At 38.8% G+C, this 15,892-nt stretch overlaps 1 protein-coding gene across 1 annotated transcript in view; it reads left to right on the top strand.

The window, feature by feature from the left end:
• Positions 1-15,892, top strand: part of RET (ret proto-oncogene) — a gene marked incomplete at both ends in the record, with an annotated part of 80,745 nt that overhangs the window by 49,146 nt on the left and 15,707 nt on the right. Inside the window, 7 exons of the mRNA XM_084264293.1 lie at positions 44-243; positions 4,475-4,733; positions 5,428-5,553; positions 6,399-6,509; positions 10,227-10,346; positions 11,795-12,051; positions 13,192-13,339. Of these exons, the coding sequence (XP_084120419.1) occupies positions 44-243; positions 4,475-4,733; positions 5,428-5,553; positions 6,399-6,509; positions 10,227-10,346; positions 11,795-12,051; positions 13,192-13,339 (1,221 nt within the window). The remainder of the gene's footprint in view (positions 1-43; positions 244-4,474; positions 4,734-5,427; positions 5,554-6,398; positions 6,510-10,226; positions 10,347-11,794; positions 12,052-13,191; positions 13,340-15,892) is intronic.

Below are 15,892 nucleotides of genomic sequence, written 5' to 3'. Positions count from 1 at the left end.
CAGATAACATGGGTCGCTAATAGACTAATGTTTTCTTTTGCAGAACTGGTACTGAATAAAAGTATTGCAGTCACAGAGCATCGTTCTTTCCAGTTGGATGTTTTGGTGAATGACACAGAATTTCATGGGCCAGAAAGAACAGTGATGCTTCATTTCAATGTCTCCATCCTTCCTGTCAGCATTCAGTTTCCAAATGTGACTTACCAGTTTACAGTGAACAGAAATGCTGAACGTTTCGCACAAGTAAGAACTGTGTTAATTATACTTTCAGTCTCTGTTAGTGATAGGCCTTAGTAGATCGATCACTGGGGCGAGATGCATTAAAGCTTTGGTTTGTAGCTGTATTAAGTAGAATTCAATGAAAAGCGTCTATCAATATGACTGCTGCTGGATGCAGCGAGTAGCTGGTAGACTGGACACTAGTTCTCCCATCACAAAGTAACAGAAAAGGGGCCACACATTGGACGTATTAATACAGAAAAACAGAGACAGAAGGGCTTGTAACCATTGACTGGCTTAGGCATAAATAACTGGAAAAATATCAAGGGCAAAAGAAGAAATTTATCCTGGCTATTTGAGACCCAGCTCTACGCATTCCAGTATGTTAATGGCTTTTCTCTTGATAATGGCTAGTTAGTAATTAGTGTGTTTCCTAATTTAACCCTCATTTTAGCTTAATCACTACCATTGCCATTAATAATGCCTTCCAGAAACACTTTCTAACAGGTTGACATTAATCAGCTGAAAATTACTATGTAATTTGTATGGAACATGGACATTAATAAGGAACTAGTTCAATATAATTAATGTTATGAAAGTGAATATTAAAACCATCAGTGGTGAAGATCTTTGGAGGAGCTGCTGTAAAGTATACCTTGTAACTAAATAAAGCTATGAGACTGCCACTGTATTTGTAGCAAAGAGGGTTGAGACTAAAATATGATCATCCCAATTGCAGAGAAAACCAATTTATTAGAAGACTCCTAAGGAAAAACTCAGTTTTATTAATCTTTAAGCCTCTGGCTAACTGTTAAAAGAAAGAAAAAGGAAAGTTAGGTATATTGCATGTTCTTATATTTAATCTGATGAAATGCCCTATGGCCTGATAACCCTTCAGAGTAGGGAACAGGCTTTACATAACCAATAAAAGTGCTAATGCGTAATCAAGGGACATTTTACCCACAGTTCATACTGAGTATCCTAAAGTAGAGAAAGATAACTGAGTGTACTCACACAAAGAGTTCCTACAAAAAGTTGCTGCTTTACAACATTTTGTGATGCCTTGTGGCCGCAACTTTTAAGTGTGCTGTCCGTTAGAAACTTCGGAGCACATTCTGTGCTTTTTGTGCAGATGACAATGTTTTTGATCTTAGGTTTGGGGTTTTTGTAGTGCCAGATTGTGAAAACTTCATTCTCAGTGGTGTAAAAAAACCCCTACCTGCAGATATATGGTAAAATCAGTGGGTTTTCCCCTAAAAGAAATAACAGCATATGTATATAAGATGTAAGAGGGCCCCAACTGTATGTATGCCACAGGATGACCATTAGTGTAAAAAGCATGGAATTTAACTGTTAGGTGTGTATGCATATATATATGAATTTATTTTTATTTGTGTGTGCATATATATATACACACAGGTTTTACATATAGGTACGTGCATACAATAATGTTATGAATTAATTCATTCCAAATTAAGTGGTTCAGCTATGTTTATCTCTGTGTGCCCTGGGTTGCCTGAGCGCGTTTGTTTGAAGTCTGGCAGTATACAGTCTTCTAGTTCCAGAATGCAAAACCAACAAACAAAACCAGTTAACTTCTATGTCTGCTGGCTTTGCATGTGTTCAGGACAGGGAATTTTAGGGTTTCTGGAAACAATGGCACTTCCCACGAACTCTGCAGTTTCACTGGGTGGCAGTAGTAGCAGGGAAAACTGTTGCTGGCAACCAGCAATTTCAAATCTGTGGGAAGAGATGTCTCTTTCTGCTGCCCAAACATAAATTCATGAGGAGATTTTGTTCTGATTCTTTACCAGCAAAATGCAAAAGTCATCCTGGCTCTGGAGATGGTGTCGGTCAGTTTCTGTTACCCGCTTCTGAGGCTGGGTATGAATTGACAGTGTGCTCAGGTTGGAGCACAAGTCAGTGGAAGCAGCCTAGTCCCCAGCACTTCACATGATTAAAGTCGTCTACGTAATTAGCTGTGATGTGCCAGAGTAGTGAGGAAAAGTACTGGGGCCAAATCAGTATGAAGGCTGAACTGTCTCTTGCCCTAAGGAAAACACAAGAGCGTGAAGAAATTATTAACTGCTGGGCTGATGCCATTTGTCTATTTGAGCAGCTAAATGAATTGAATAACAGAAGCATGGCCTGACAGTACAGGCTTGCCCAGTGGCATTTAACTTCTCAAAGACTTAAAGCTCTATTGACATTTGCTGAGACAAATGATGAATAACATTGGCTGAGACTGTGAGAGAGGTTATGTGTCCAAATGCCCCTGGAGTTCAGTGAAGAGGAACATTATCATTATCATTATCCAGACTTTATTAAACTCTGGAGCTCAAAAGATGGATTTTTCCACTCCTATTTCTGATAATGGTTTTCCTGTGTTAACTATTACATGTCTTGCAAAACGCACCTTTGTAAGTTACTTCTCTGCGTGTTTATGTTAATCCTGATTATTGGGCTCTTTTTCATCTGCTCAACGAGAAACTGCTTCTGCCTCCTTCCCCTGGTGCTGGGCTCTGCCACATGAGAGCTGTGCTGACTCCAGAACCTGTGGTGGAGGGCGAAGTTGCAAGCTTGGGCTTTGCCTAGTGGAATTGGGCAAAAAGAGAAAGCCCATCTTTTTTGTAGGAATTTCTTGAGGTGGGGAGGGAGTCATTTTTAGCTTCTCTTCAAGTTATAGAGAAAGCAAAAGTAGCCCATGTGCTACTCAAAGGATGATTTGCTCTTCAGGTACCCTGGAGTTTCTCTTCATCCCCTCTGCAGGAAATTTCTGTTGATGAGAAAGGTGTCTGGAAAAATCATTTATGACAGAGTAGGCAAAAGGACAGTTTAGTCTATATAGAAGTTAATGCCATGGAACATCATTATATTCTCCCACTGCCTCCAACTAACACCACCTAAGCTCTTGCAAAACACTGCCAGTTGTGACGTGGCACCAAAGCTAAAACAGTGTGGTTCTGGAAGGGACCTGTCTAGACCTTGTGTCTAGACAGAGTTTATGAATAGCTGAAGTCTTGTATTGACTACTCTTCCTGCCAGTCCCAGCATGCTGTGGAGAGGAGACTGTGGAAGAAATGGCCTAGCTTCTGACTGTTTCAATGGTCTTTGTATGTTATTCTGCCACCAAAAAAACCCAACACATGGTGCCAAGTGACCAGTCTAAGATGTGAATAGGAAAGAGTTAGATGAAGTGGGATGATCCTATGACAAAGTACGCTGCTGGGACTGCAAAAGCTTCCTCTCTGACTTTAAATAGTCCAGCTTCATAGGCACACATCCTACTAGGAAAAACTGTTTTGCCTTTTTTTTTTTTATTTTACATTCTTTAATGAGAATGCTAAAGCCAAGATGTACAGATACGCTTTTACCAGAAGTGCTGTTACTTGAAAACACATCTTAACTGCAGGATTTGAAAAGAAACCATTACCCCACCCCCACTTAAATAACACCCCACCCTTCACATTGTGGTTTTTCCTGCAAGGAAAGCCAGTGCCTCTGGACCTGGTCCGAATCCCACTCTTGAAAATGGAAAAAAGCAAAGAGAGCTTTGGATCAGTTCCTGTAGGAGCTGGACAGGAGACGGGGCTTTACATTCCTGTGCTGCATAGATAAATTGTTTCAGACTGAAGAGTGCTGCAGCACAGATATTCTGGCAGGCAGAAGTTCAAATATGGCAAACCAACATATTTTCATTTTTACATAAAAATGTTTTAAAAATTGCAAATGGGAAACAATGAGGTTCTTGCTCCTTTTTAAGGCTTTCAGGCAGTGCTGCTGGCCAGAAACTTTTCGACTGTAGTATTATGAAAATTATGTATTAGGAATTTCTATTTCTGTCTTGAAAGAGCCTCAGCTTTGTTCACACCGAGCTGTTTGCTTTTTCAAGCAAGACCAAAGTTTTTCTCAGTGATCAGCCTGGGACAGAACAGGGACTGAACTCAGACTTCCCAGATCCCAGGGTCTTGTTCCCACTGTGCACTGCTGAACATCGGCAGGAGGCACCAGGTATCAGAGTCTCTGGGTCAGGGCTTTTAGCATTTCCACTGTTAGTCTGAAGACAATGTTAATGCTTCACCTCATATTTTATCCGGGAATAAATCACATTTGAAATGTTCACATACTGTATTGGTAGTAAAATATTGAACCTGCAAAGTGTAATATGCTCAGTTTTCTTTCAGAACACGGAGTATTTTTGATGCATAGTTTTGTTTCTGTTATCTGTGATTTCTTTGTTGGTGTTTGAGCCTAGATAGGAAAAATCTGCATCGAAAACTGTATGAAATTCCGTGGTGTGAACATCACCTACAAACTACTGTCCCCCAATGTAAGCTGCTATCCTGTCAGTGTGCTTCAAGGCCGAGAAGACAAATGGGGAAGCCTTTATGTAAATGATTCCTCTGTCCTACGAAGACCTGAGTGCAAGGAAATACAATACACTATTCAAGCTACAGACAAGCAGAGCAGGAAACATACCAAAACCCTCCTCACTGTCATAATAGAAGGAACTCGTAAGTACTCGAGTCAATTAGAACTACTTACAAGACTTCCATTTGTAGAGGGATCTAAAAATTGATGATATTAACAATGAAAATGAAAATCAGTTTGCATTTTGAGTTCTGAATAAGATCTGCCTCTAACAAATAACTGTTTGAAGAACTAAGGTGGTGTACCATATGCAATTCCTAACATTCAAGATCATTTTGGATTTAGAGGAATCTTTTTTTGTGTGTCTCAATGACCTTTATTTTGTATTTCACATATTCTCATGGAAGAAAAAACTCCAGTGCATGTATGTATATGAAAGCACAAATCTCTGGCCTAAGTATATTTATTCAATTATCATTCTCCAATTTCCCTTAAAGTTTTGTATGAGGCTATAAGTACTGATGATCCCCATTTTTCTCTTATCAGTATGTTAGCACGTTTCTACAGTTGCAGGTGTTGGCAGTGTGCTATCAAGCAAAGATAACAATGCCATCAGGTTTGTCTTTTATTTCACAGAATAGAAACACCTGGACTTTTCTTTAACTGTTATCTAAGTTTACTCACAGTTGGGTCAGTGTTCAGTCTCTCTCTCCATTTTTCATATTTCTTTCCTTCCTATCTACCCCTAAGATTGGAGTTTCCCTTCTGATTTGGGCTGACCCACTTGTGTATTCATCTCCCTTGTCCCACGCTAATAGCAAATACTCTTCCCAACAGTTTTAAGAAAACAGGAGGACTGCCCTACCTCCTGTGCTGAGAGTAAGCATCGTGCTGAATGCGAAGAGTGCGGTGGCCTGGGTGTGCTAACAGGAAGGTGCCAGTGGAGACAGGGGAGTGGCAAAGGTACATTTATGTTGTGTGAAGTCTGTTCTGTCATAGTAGCACATTAGACTTCTGTAGATACAGACTGATTTATTCTGCCTGGACAACATGGTATAGTAAACTACACAAAAGCTGGGGCTAGGAAAATCCACACCCAGTCAAAACAGGCATCAGGAAGGAAAGTGAGGTTCAGTGGGAGTGATCGTTCTTGATCTTCTCCCTGGTAATGCTGAACCTGGTACGTGAATTGGATTTGCAGCAGCGTAACTGGAACGGGTGACTTACAGCTTGCAAGATAATCTCTGTGGCCATGAATGGAGTTTGGAACATATCAATGAGAGTCAGAGCAGGTGTGAGCACAGAGACTGTGTCTCTGTTGTCTGTTTTCTGTGGTCTGTAGCACAGATCTGACATGTGACGGTACTCTTGACTCCTCCAGAACAGTGCTTCTCTGCCAGAGCTTTATCCCTTCAAACTGCACACGTCACTACTTCTTTTTGACTTCTTGTGTAACCTTCATATTCAAGTATGTGTGAAATTGTGTAGAGGCATCCTTAGTTGTGAAAGTCACTCTACATATTGAAAATGGCCAGCTAGCTCTTTTCAGATACTACTGTAACTGCAAGCAGCACGCCCGAAGGGCTGTCAAAACCAGAACTGGTGAAAAATATAATTCTTCCTGTTGCTTTTAGCTGTTGTCTTCCCTGATACTTCAGCAGATGGTACTTATGTTTGTAGGTGCTTATTTTGAAAAGAAAAGTAACCTGTGCTTTGGTGCTTTTGGTTGACATGCACTGAGAAGATGCTGTTATGTTTCCTTCAAAGCCTCGTGGTATTTGTGCAGCTGTCTGTTTCTGTGTTAACAGGGATCACCACAAACTACTCCACCTGCACCCCGAGTATCAAGACTTGTCCAGATGGCACCTGTGATGTGGTTGAAAGCAAAGATCTGGCTGTGTGTCCCCAAGACTGCACAAGTATGGAAATTTTTTAGGATGGGCTTTGTTCTGCTTGATTCCAGCTGCCTTTACAAACTCAATATATTTCGCATCTCTGCATTATCATGCCTGCGTTTGAATCATGCAGGAGAGTTAAGGTTACGGGGACTAATCCTATTCTTTTCATAAGCCAGTCAGCCAACACTTACTGGTTGACAGTGATGGAAAGATAAGGTTATCAGTAATTCTCGTTCTGATGCACCTGTTAATTTGCAAGCAGTGTTTTTTCAGTGGAGGTATTTGCTGAAAAAGGTTCTAGGCAAGTTAATGCCCTATTTCCAAACTTGGGCACACTATAATAGAAACTATTCAAGCTCCAATTGTAGGAAGAAACAAATTTGAATTTAAAATAGAAGTGCTTACAGAGCATCATTTGGGGAAATGCACCTGGCCTTATTTGACAGGTGATCATTGAAATGATCCAATGCCTTATCTATTGGAAGGAACAGGCAGAGATTCATATGAACAGCATTTATGAAGGAAGAAATTAAATGCATTTGCTTTATTCTTGAACACAGTTTTCTATTTTCCACTTATAGACCTGCAAGTTTCCAATAACCCAGAAGATATAAAGGTTAAAAAAAGAAGTATATTGCACTTGAGCAATTTCAGGCTTCTATGAGATGATAATTTTGAAGTGGATCTTTTTATTTATCAGTATCTAATTCAAGAATGAAGACAGATGTTTCTTGAATAATTATTCTGTCTCTGACATGGTATACTACAATTTTACGTTTTAAAATGGTGTCTTAGACTAAATAGCATTTTCTTAGAGACTGGGATTTATGTTCCTCTATAAAATCAATTAATAAAGAGATGTCTATATTTCTTACATGCAAGAAAGTGACTTATAAATGAGTTTTATTACAAAAATAATTATTTTATTAGAGTGTGTGAAAACAATCCTTAAAGTGGCAGAAACGCTTGAAGTGAATGCAAGTAACTGCTCTAATTGTCTGAAAATTATTCTTTATTGGTAATAATTGCAATCAGTTGTCATTCTAGAAGTGGAAATATTTGTGCCAGAGGCTGCAATGCTAAAACACGTAATGTGCAACATATGCAGCATCAGATGTTCTGCTCGACAGAAGCCTGAAAGAAATACTCTTATTCAGTAATAGAAGCAGGCAAGAAAGACAGGCTTTCAAGATGCTATGTGTGCCTTTTTAATGCCCCAGTTGGGTAATTTTATACATAATTTGATGCAATTCAGAATCTGGGCTGGTGCCTGAAAGCTGAATATTTACAGACAAAGAAATGAGCATGTTTGGGGATCTCAGAGGTGCAGGAGCGCATTATATCACGTTGTACAGGCAGGGGACATTTCTTTGTGTACAGCAAACAACGAATAGAAAGTCCAAGATGTGTTAGACACATTAAGATCAAGGATATTTTTAAGTACAAACAATTGCTAAACCATTTATTTTTATATTTCATCTATTGTTATGATGACTATGTACTTGAGTCCCAAAATTTCTTTCTCACACCAACAGTATGGATATTGCATTCAAGGGCACTCAGCTGAAGCTAGTGGTGCTGTGCCTGTGCCTATCAAATAGAGGCAGCCTAACTGCATTCTGAGCAAGAGCCTTTTTCATAGTAACTAACTGCTCTGGGACTGGTTGTAGGGTGTGAATCTGGCTGAACATTTGGAAGTGACTGATATTTGTAGATTCCTCTGAACTTTGGCTTTCTGATAATCGGGAAAAAATACCCACCATAGAGCTTAGGTCTCTAGCTTGCTTTGCCTATCTTTGTTTACAGCTGTAATTGGAAATCATCTTTGGTTTTGTCAAACAGTCAGAAGATTTACTTTTTGAATTTCTGGAGCTTCTACACGGTGTGTGGTATAGGCACTCTGTTTTTCCTTCTTCCAAAAGAAGGGAAAGCTCTTTCTCACCACAAGGCAATGGAAAACAGCTGATATTTAAAACAGGAGCATATGAAATGCCACACAATTCAAAACAACATTGATGATTCTTGGAATTTCCATACAAGCATTGCATTGGTGAAAGACATTTTTGGGTCTCTAGGAGTATAGGAACCTCCATGTTTCCAGTGTACACCTGCAGTGAAAATGTACTCCTCCTTTCCCTGCTGTGTAAAAAACCTGTCTTCAAATCCCTCAACCAAGAACAGTTTAGATTGACCTGCTCATCCCTTGCTTCCCCCTTCAACTCCTTCCTCAAACACAGGCAGATATAGATAAATAGATAAGATTTTTCTGAGGATAATGGAAAAATTGTTTTCTTTACGTCTTCACAGTCAAGTTGGCTGGTGGAGGGATAAGAATTTTTGGGAACAGTGATGCATTTTCAAACCAGTGTCAGCTCAGTGAGCAGTGACCCAGCACAGTCTCTTCAAAATTAACCAGCTGAGCTGCAAATAATTTACTAGGTGTGGCCTTTCCAGAAGTATGGTCAAAATCTGTCTACTTTGCTTAAACATTCAAGTCTCTGTTTCACTTCTAAAAAAGGTGGTTTGTTGCCAAAAATATCCTCTTCCTCAATTTGTGTTATACATCCGAAGAAATGTAAAAAAGTAATTCACTCTACTGTCAACTCAGATGGGATGGAGTAAAATGAGTTGAAATTAAAAGAAGGCCATATTGAAAAAAACCACACCTTGTTCATCTTCTGAATCCCTTTCTGTGTTAATAAGTGGTTTTTCTGAGCAGTTAAACTTGCAGAATGTGATTGTTTTCTATCTATACAATGCTGGATGTGATTAAAGGCAGTTTATAGACAAAAGATGTCATGTCTAGTGGTAATTTTTTTTAATATGTGCAGGAAAAAAGTAATTTACTTGGAAATACAATTGCAGTTTCTCTGCATGAAGAACTCCTGCTTGAAATCAAGAGTTCTGTATGAGTTGCTGCACTTTTTCCTAACATTGGATGCTGGGGTTTGGTTTTTTTTGGATAGCTAAAGCTTAATTTTCTGTTGCTTACACTTGGCACTTACTCTGAGTACTTTCACTAGACTATCCCGTGGCATTTTACAAATGCCATTAAATATCATTATCTGCATTTGGCAATGGAACAAGTGATACCTAGAACAGTATGCCTGCTTTCCCAAGGTAAGAGGAAACTGGCATCAGAACCAGGAACAGAACTCGAGCCTGTAGACTTGAGGCTGGTCTATACCACTGGACTGTATGTCACCTAAGATAATGGCAGAGAGAAACTAAAATAAGTAGGCTAGAAAAGGTATTTTAGGGAGAATTTTAAAATGTAAGATGACTTTATTGATACAGAACCATAAAGCTTTTTGAGGAAACCGAGTCAGTACAGCCATGAGTGGATCATAAGAAGCAGATGTTTAACATTATTTAATGGGATTCTACTTAAGCTTTTAAAGTGTACATGAAACTAGGAAAGTATCCTGACTATGCAATGCAAAGATAAGTATCATATTTGTATTATAGATGAATCTTAATCTTCCATAATGGGGATAACTGTTAATCAGGCTGATATTCAGGCAGTCTGAGATTCTTTCATTTCAGGATCTCAGAAATGTCAGAATTTAGACTCTCCCCTAATTCCCAGAAATGCCTGTCTTTATTGCTGTATTGTGCTGCCCTATGAAACGTCAGATGCATACTAGCATAAAACCATGGAAAACAGAGGTTTCTTCCCCCTTGTCACTGTAACTAGACTACACATGAGAATCTTAGCTTGTGTTTGTATTTGATTAGGTGGAAACATTATTGGTGGTCATGGGAAAGGCACTGGAAATCTTGGAATTAAATCAGGACATGGGATTTGTTACTGCTTTCCAAGACAGAACTGTTTTTGTGAGAAAGATGATATCAAGGGTAAGTCTAACCATTATCTTTTGTATCTATGATCTGTATATATACTATGGTCCAAACTTGTGGGCATGTTAATGAGCAGTATCTTTGGTCAGAGACTGCTAATACCTGGCCAAAGATTCTTTTTCATCCATTATTACATGACAAAGAGGTTGATCATCCTTTGATTGCCAACAGCATTTGCATTTCACTGAGACTCACTTGCTATTTGCAAAGACAGAGAGGAGAAGTAGAATAACAACTTCTGTTACTCACAAGTAATTCTAGCCTCCCAATCATTTCTGAAAATCTCAGCTTCAGAATGTCAGAGATAGCCAGCTCCCATTGTGTCAAGAGGAGTGGACTACTTTCGTCCTTGACCTTTGTTTAAACGTAAAAACCTCTTCGCAGTTGTTTGAAAAAGATAGATGAGTATTCAAATGTGAGTTTGTGGTTTTTTAAATAATTATTGCTATTAATAAATATATCACAAAATACATATTTAAAATGGAATTGTTTGGAATATACATCAATTTACTCCCTTGAGTAAATTTTATATAGGCATAAGAAGAAAAAGAGGAAGAATAAAGCTTCTTGCTTTGTGTTTTTGGGAGGTTTTTTTAATCTAGAAGGATATTGTACTGCTTCCACTTTTTTCTGGGGTGCAGGTTGCAGATGTAGCTAAGTTAACTAATTATCTGAAGTCAGGATTATCTGATGAACGACAGCACAAGGATGGTATTTTGTATCTCTCAGTTCCTTCCAGAAGTGACTCCCTGGGAATGCTGTCTAGAGGCACACAGGCTTAAAGAAATGTGGTTTCCCAAGTAAGACACTGAAAGTGCTTCTGCCAAAGGGGAAGTAGTAAATGGAGAGGAAATAAAAGCATATTACTTTAGAAGCAGTTGCAGCATTAGGCAATCTTTTCAGAAATATTTTTTTTCATAAATACAATGCAGAAGTGTCTTTACATTCTAAAAAGTTGAAGAGACATTTTCTTTAAAGTCTAACGATTTATATAATTCAATTCACATTTGAAGATTTTATTTGACAAGTTGAATGGCCCTACCATACACTGTTGTCCATAACCAAAATTCAGTCATGTCTCCAGAGAGATAAACAGTATCAGAAGATCAATATATGGTAGATTGGGCCTTAAAGATCAGTGTCAGAAGTAGCCTACATCTATAAAGACCAGGACTATGGTGTTGAGATACCTATCCTTACATGTGCAGATAGGCAAGCAGTTACCTGCTGGTGTCCAAAATAAAAATAAAAAAAAATAAATGTAGGTGCAGTGGGCACATTTGCAAATTATTCAGTTTCCTTGAGAATTAGCTATGGGTTTTCCTCTACGCTTTGAAATGATTTTGAGTTCTGTTTCTGTCACATCTGCATGAGTTACATACGCTGCTGAATTGGAAGTAGAAAAACAACAAGCCAAATCCTAAGAATCTCTTCTTGCTCCACAGAGCAACTATGTGATTACGTGTGCAAGACTGTGATAGCAGGGGCAGTGCTGCTGTCCTTCATCATTTCCGTGCTGCTTTCTTCCTATTTCATCCATCGCTACCACAAGAATTCTCCAAAGCCACCTATTGCCTCAGCAGAAATGACATTCCGGCGCCCAGCCCAGTCCTACCCCATCAGTTATTCTTCCACTAACGTCCGCCGGCCTTCTTTAGATTCCATGGAGAACCAAGTATCTGTAGACACCTTTAAAATACCAGTAAGCCTGATGTCATTTTGTAAGCTCTTCTTCTAAGCCTGTCTTGTTCCTAAAGCATGTTCTTTATGTCTGCAGACAACGTTACAAAATGCAATTTATTTGTAGAAATATCCAACTCAAATAGCTGAACTGGAAGCGACATGTATAGGCAGGGAACTGAACATACTTAATGAGTAACTGGACAAACCATATATTCTTCTATTTTTATGTTTTAATATAATTTAACATCTTAGACCTACTTTGAGCCAATGTTTTTTTTCTAAATGTAATGGTACTTTTGTCAGTAGTGTGGTTTTACTTTGTGAAATTAAATATTAATAATCAGTAGGTTCCTAGCCTCTGTGATAAGCCATGGTATCACAATGAGGGGATGTTTAGTACAAAACAGACTGTAGTCATCAGTTGGAGTGTGAGTTTCACCCGCATTCTAAGGATGTGTGCCCAGTCACACTATCATACATTTAATCTCCTTTTTTCTGTGTTGAACCACCTACTGTTCAGGATGCTTGCCAGCTGGTGTGTGTGCGTGGACCAACATGGTAGAGAAACTCTGCCACTTTGCCACTTTATATGACACTTGTGGCAACATTGAATCTGTCTCTGTTAGCTACACGGGTCTTCACACCTTGTGTTCCATTTGCTTTAATTGCTTGTCTGGTTTGTACATCTGTCATCATTTTGCCACTGTAAGGTTTAATAACGCTAATTTCATAAGAGGAGGATCATTGTGTCTGAACTCTTAGAGGAAAACCTTATTCTGTGAGTGAAACTGATTCACTTCTCTGTGAAGTCCAAGGTCCCGCATTCATAGTTACTCTGAAAGTGAGCATTTATTCTCTATTGCTTCATGTTTAGTTAGTATCTGATTTTTGCAACCTGCCAATACAATCCATTATGTATATACAGCCTGCTTTGAAGTGGGTGGCTTCAGGGTAATGGAGAAATAATTTCAAAATACCTAGAGGTTCAGAAGCTCTCACAGGAATAGACTGACACTGACAGAAAGAGCAACCAAACGCTATACACCGGAGTGTACCTATCCCTGAAAAAATGTTCTCCTCTTGAACAGTAATGCTTTAGATGTAGCTAGCTATTCCTCTTCCTGCTTCATCTTTATAGGGTTCCTTTTCTCTCCTGCAGGAAGATCCAAAGTGGGAATTCCCTCGGAAGAACCTGGTTCTGGGCAAGACTCTTGGAGAAGGAGAATTTGGAAAGGTCGTAAAAGCAACAGCATTCCGACTCAAGGGGCGGGCTGGCTATACCACTGTGGCAGTGAAAATGCTAAAAGGTACATTCACATCTGAGTCTTTTTATTTGAAAACCGTGCTTTGTAACTTCTAAATGGACTTTAAGAGGGCCTAGCCTGAAAGTAAAAACTCAGTTCAAACCAACCATTGTCACAGCCTCCATTTCTTCCAGCATCCTGATATATTCTGACAGATTTCTTACTTTAGGTGTTAGCATTTGTTGATCCAATTAAGTTAATTTCCACAAATTATAATTCATGATGTGCAAGGACTTAATTTTGTAAGGGCTTGCTGAAGCATTCTGTTATTTTTTTGTGCTCTCAGTTTTCTTTGACAAAGCATTTAAAATAAAGCATGTTATAATCATGTCAAGAGAGATAATAGACCTATTAAGTAACTTTTCTAATTGAGAATTCCATCTACTTTTATGTTTTCTGATCTGCTTTTCAATTACTAGTTGCTCTGCCAAACTGGCTTGAATACCCAGTGCTGTCTCCTGGTATCTTCAGTTTTCCTTAAAACTTTAAAGCTGGTGGGGAGGGGAAAGTATGCCTAGATAATGCAGAGATGATAATGTGAGACCCTGAGCTTTCGTCCCTGTTGCTGTTCAATAGTTTTCAGCCCCAAATATACCCATTTCTTTCCCATATGGAAATTGTACTGAAAGGAAAATGAAGAAATTAATGGTTTTGCTTGTTCTCTGAAAGTGTTGAGTATTTCCGTACATTTCAGGTGGAACCGGTTCTAGTGCATGGCTTTTGCCACCTTTATAGTGCCATATAGGAGTTCAGATATCTAATGTCTGAGCCTGGCTTCTAATAAGGACTTCACTAGGCATGGAGTGACAGTGAAGGTGATCAGTGGAAGTGCTTAAACCAGTTCCTTCAGAAGGCCACTGACTCACCACAGTCTAAAAGATGAAACAGATGTGAACAGAAAATTGCGTTGTTCTCTGCTGTCTTCTGTACTAATTCATATGCGCCATACATATCAGGCACCTGGGAATGTATGAGACAAAGAGGGGAGGGAAACAGCTTTTAGAAAGCCTGATGCATGCAAGAAGATTCCTCTAGCTGGTCTGCTCACTTTGAGTGACTTCAACCATTCACTGCTGCTTATAAGTAAAAACATGTAATTATAGGAAAATGTGACACTACTTATTACAATTTTTATTTTACACAAGGTGGTTGTTTTTTAAAAAAAAAACAACAAAACAACACATCTGCTGGTTGAGAGTGAAGATGCTGTGTTCCCCATCATTTTACCCAAGGAATAAATGAATTATGAAGCGCACGTCTGTGTTGCAAGAGGTTCAGTGGAGAACAGGCCATATGCAGGAAATCCAGGAAATTTAGGAACCAAGTCTTTTCAGAGCTGATGACTAGTGAAGCATTATTTGTACTACTCAACAACCTGTATATCATTATGAAAAGAACAGTCTTAGTAATAATTTAATTTCATATTTATTTGTGCATTTAATGTCACTGATTTTTCTTGCACATTTTCATAAACACGCGACTGAGTTAAGATTCCAAGACATAGTGATAAAAACCTTGCTGTTACTTGCAGCTAATTTATCATTGAGCTTTCCCTAGCTATTGCAAAGTAAAGAATTGACAGAATTGATACTGTGAAGGAGGAACACTTTATTTTAAGCACCTTATTTTAATAAATTGATCTGACATTTACCGTAATACTTCAGGCTCTAATGAATCCCATTGTAATGTAAATTGCATTGCAGATAGTCACCTGAAATGCCATTTCCCAGTTTAACTGTGGAGAAGTCATTCTGCAAATATTTATCTGTTGTTACTGGTTTAACTTTACTGTTAACACATGACAACTCAAGTATAAGAAACATTGCATTAGTCCAAGGAGGTCTTTATAACGCTATCAGGAAGTATAAAAGACAGTTGTTTTGGATTAGGCCAACATCACCCATCTTTCACTGTAGCAGATGCAAAGGGGGTAGTTTGTCCAGATATTAGGGACTCTACTCAGCCTGGTCTTTAAAGATCATAAGTATACCAGTATGTTAAAGGGGAAAGCCTCTTGCTTGTTGCATAGAAGCAGTCACCTGCCTGAGCTGTATAGATGGGCACTCTCTGTGGTTAAGAAAAGATTGGTGTAGGTAGGACTCTCCCTACCTTGTCAACTTTGTTATGTACTGGGGAGGGAACACGGAACAGTAAGTAATTATCTGAGACAAAATAGTCTTGAAGCTATGGATAGAGGTTTAAAGGAACAGAGGGAAATTTTTTTCAGCCCAGTATTACCACTTTTCTGATAGGCATTACATCTGACCTCCTGCATGGTACGAATGCCCTCATTAGAATAAAATTAAAGGGGAAAACACCAGCCAATATGTAAATAGATATTATTACAATTCGTAAAAGCAAGGGGCATAAAGCTTCAGAGCTAACTGTCACTATTTGTGCACTATCAAAGGTAGCTTTTCCAGCAGACAAACAGGCCTGGTACATGGGAAACTTTGTTCTCTTCTCGCACATGCTACACAGTTCCAGAGCTGAAAACGAGGACTTTCTTGCAGGCATTAAGTTGATGATGTTCATCTTTGATTTACATAAATTCAC

The sequence above is a fragment of the Gallinula chloropus genome (genome assembly GCF_964237585.1).
Source record: "Gallinula chloropus genome assembly, chromosome: 5".
Taxonomy (NCBI): domain Eukaryota; kingdom Metazoa; phylum Chordata; class Aves; order Gruiformes; family Rallidae; genus Gallinula; species Gallinula chloropus.
This window is presented reverse-complemented; position numbering and strand designations above follow the sequence as displayed.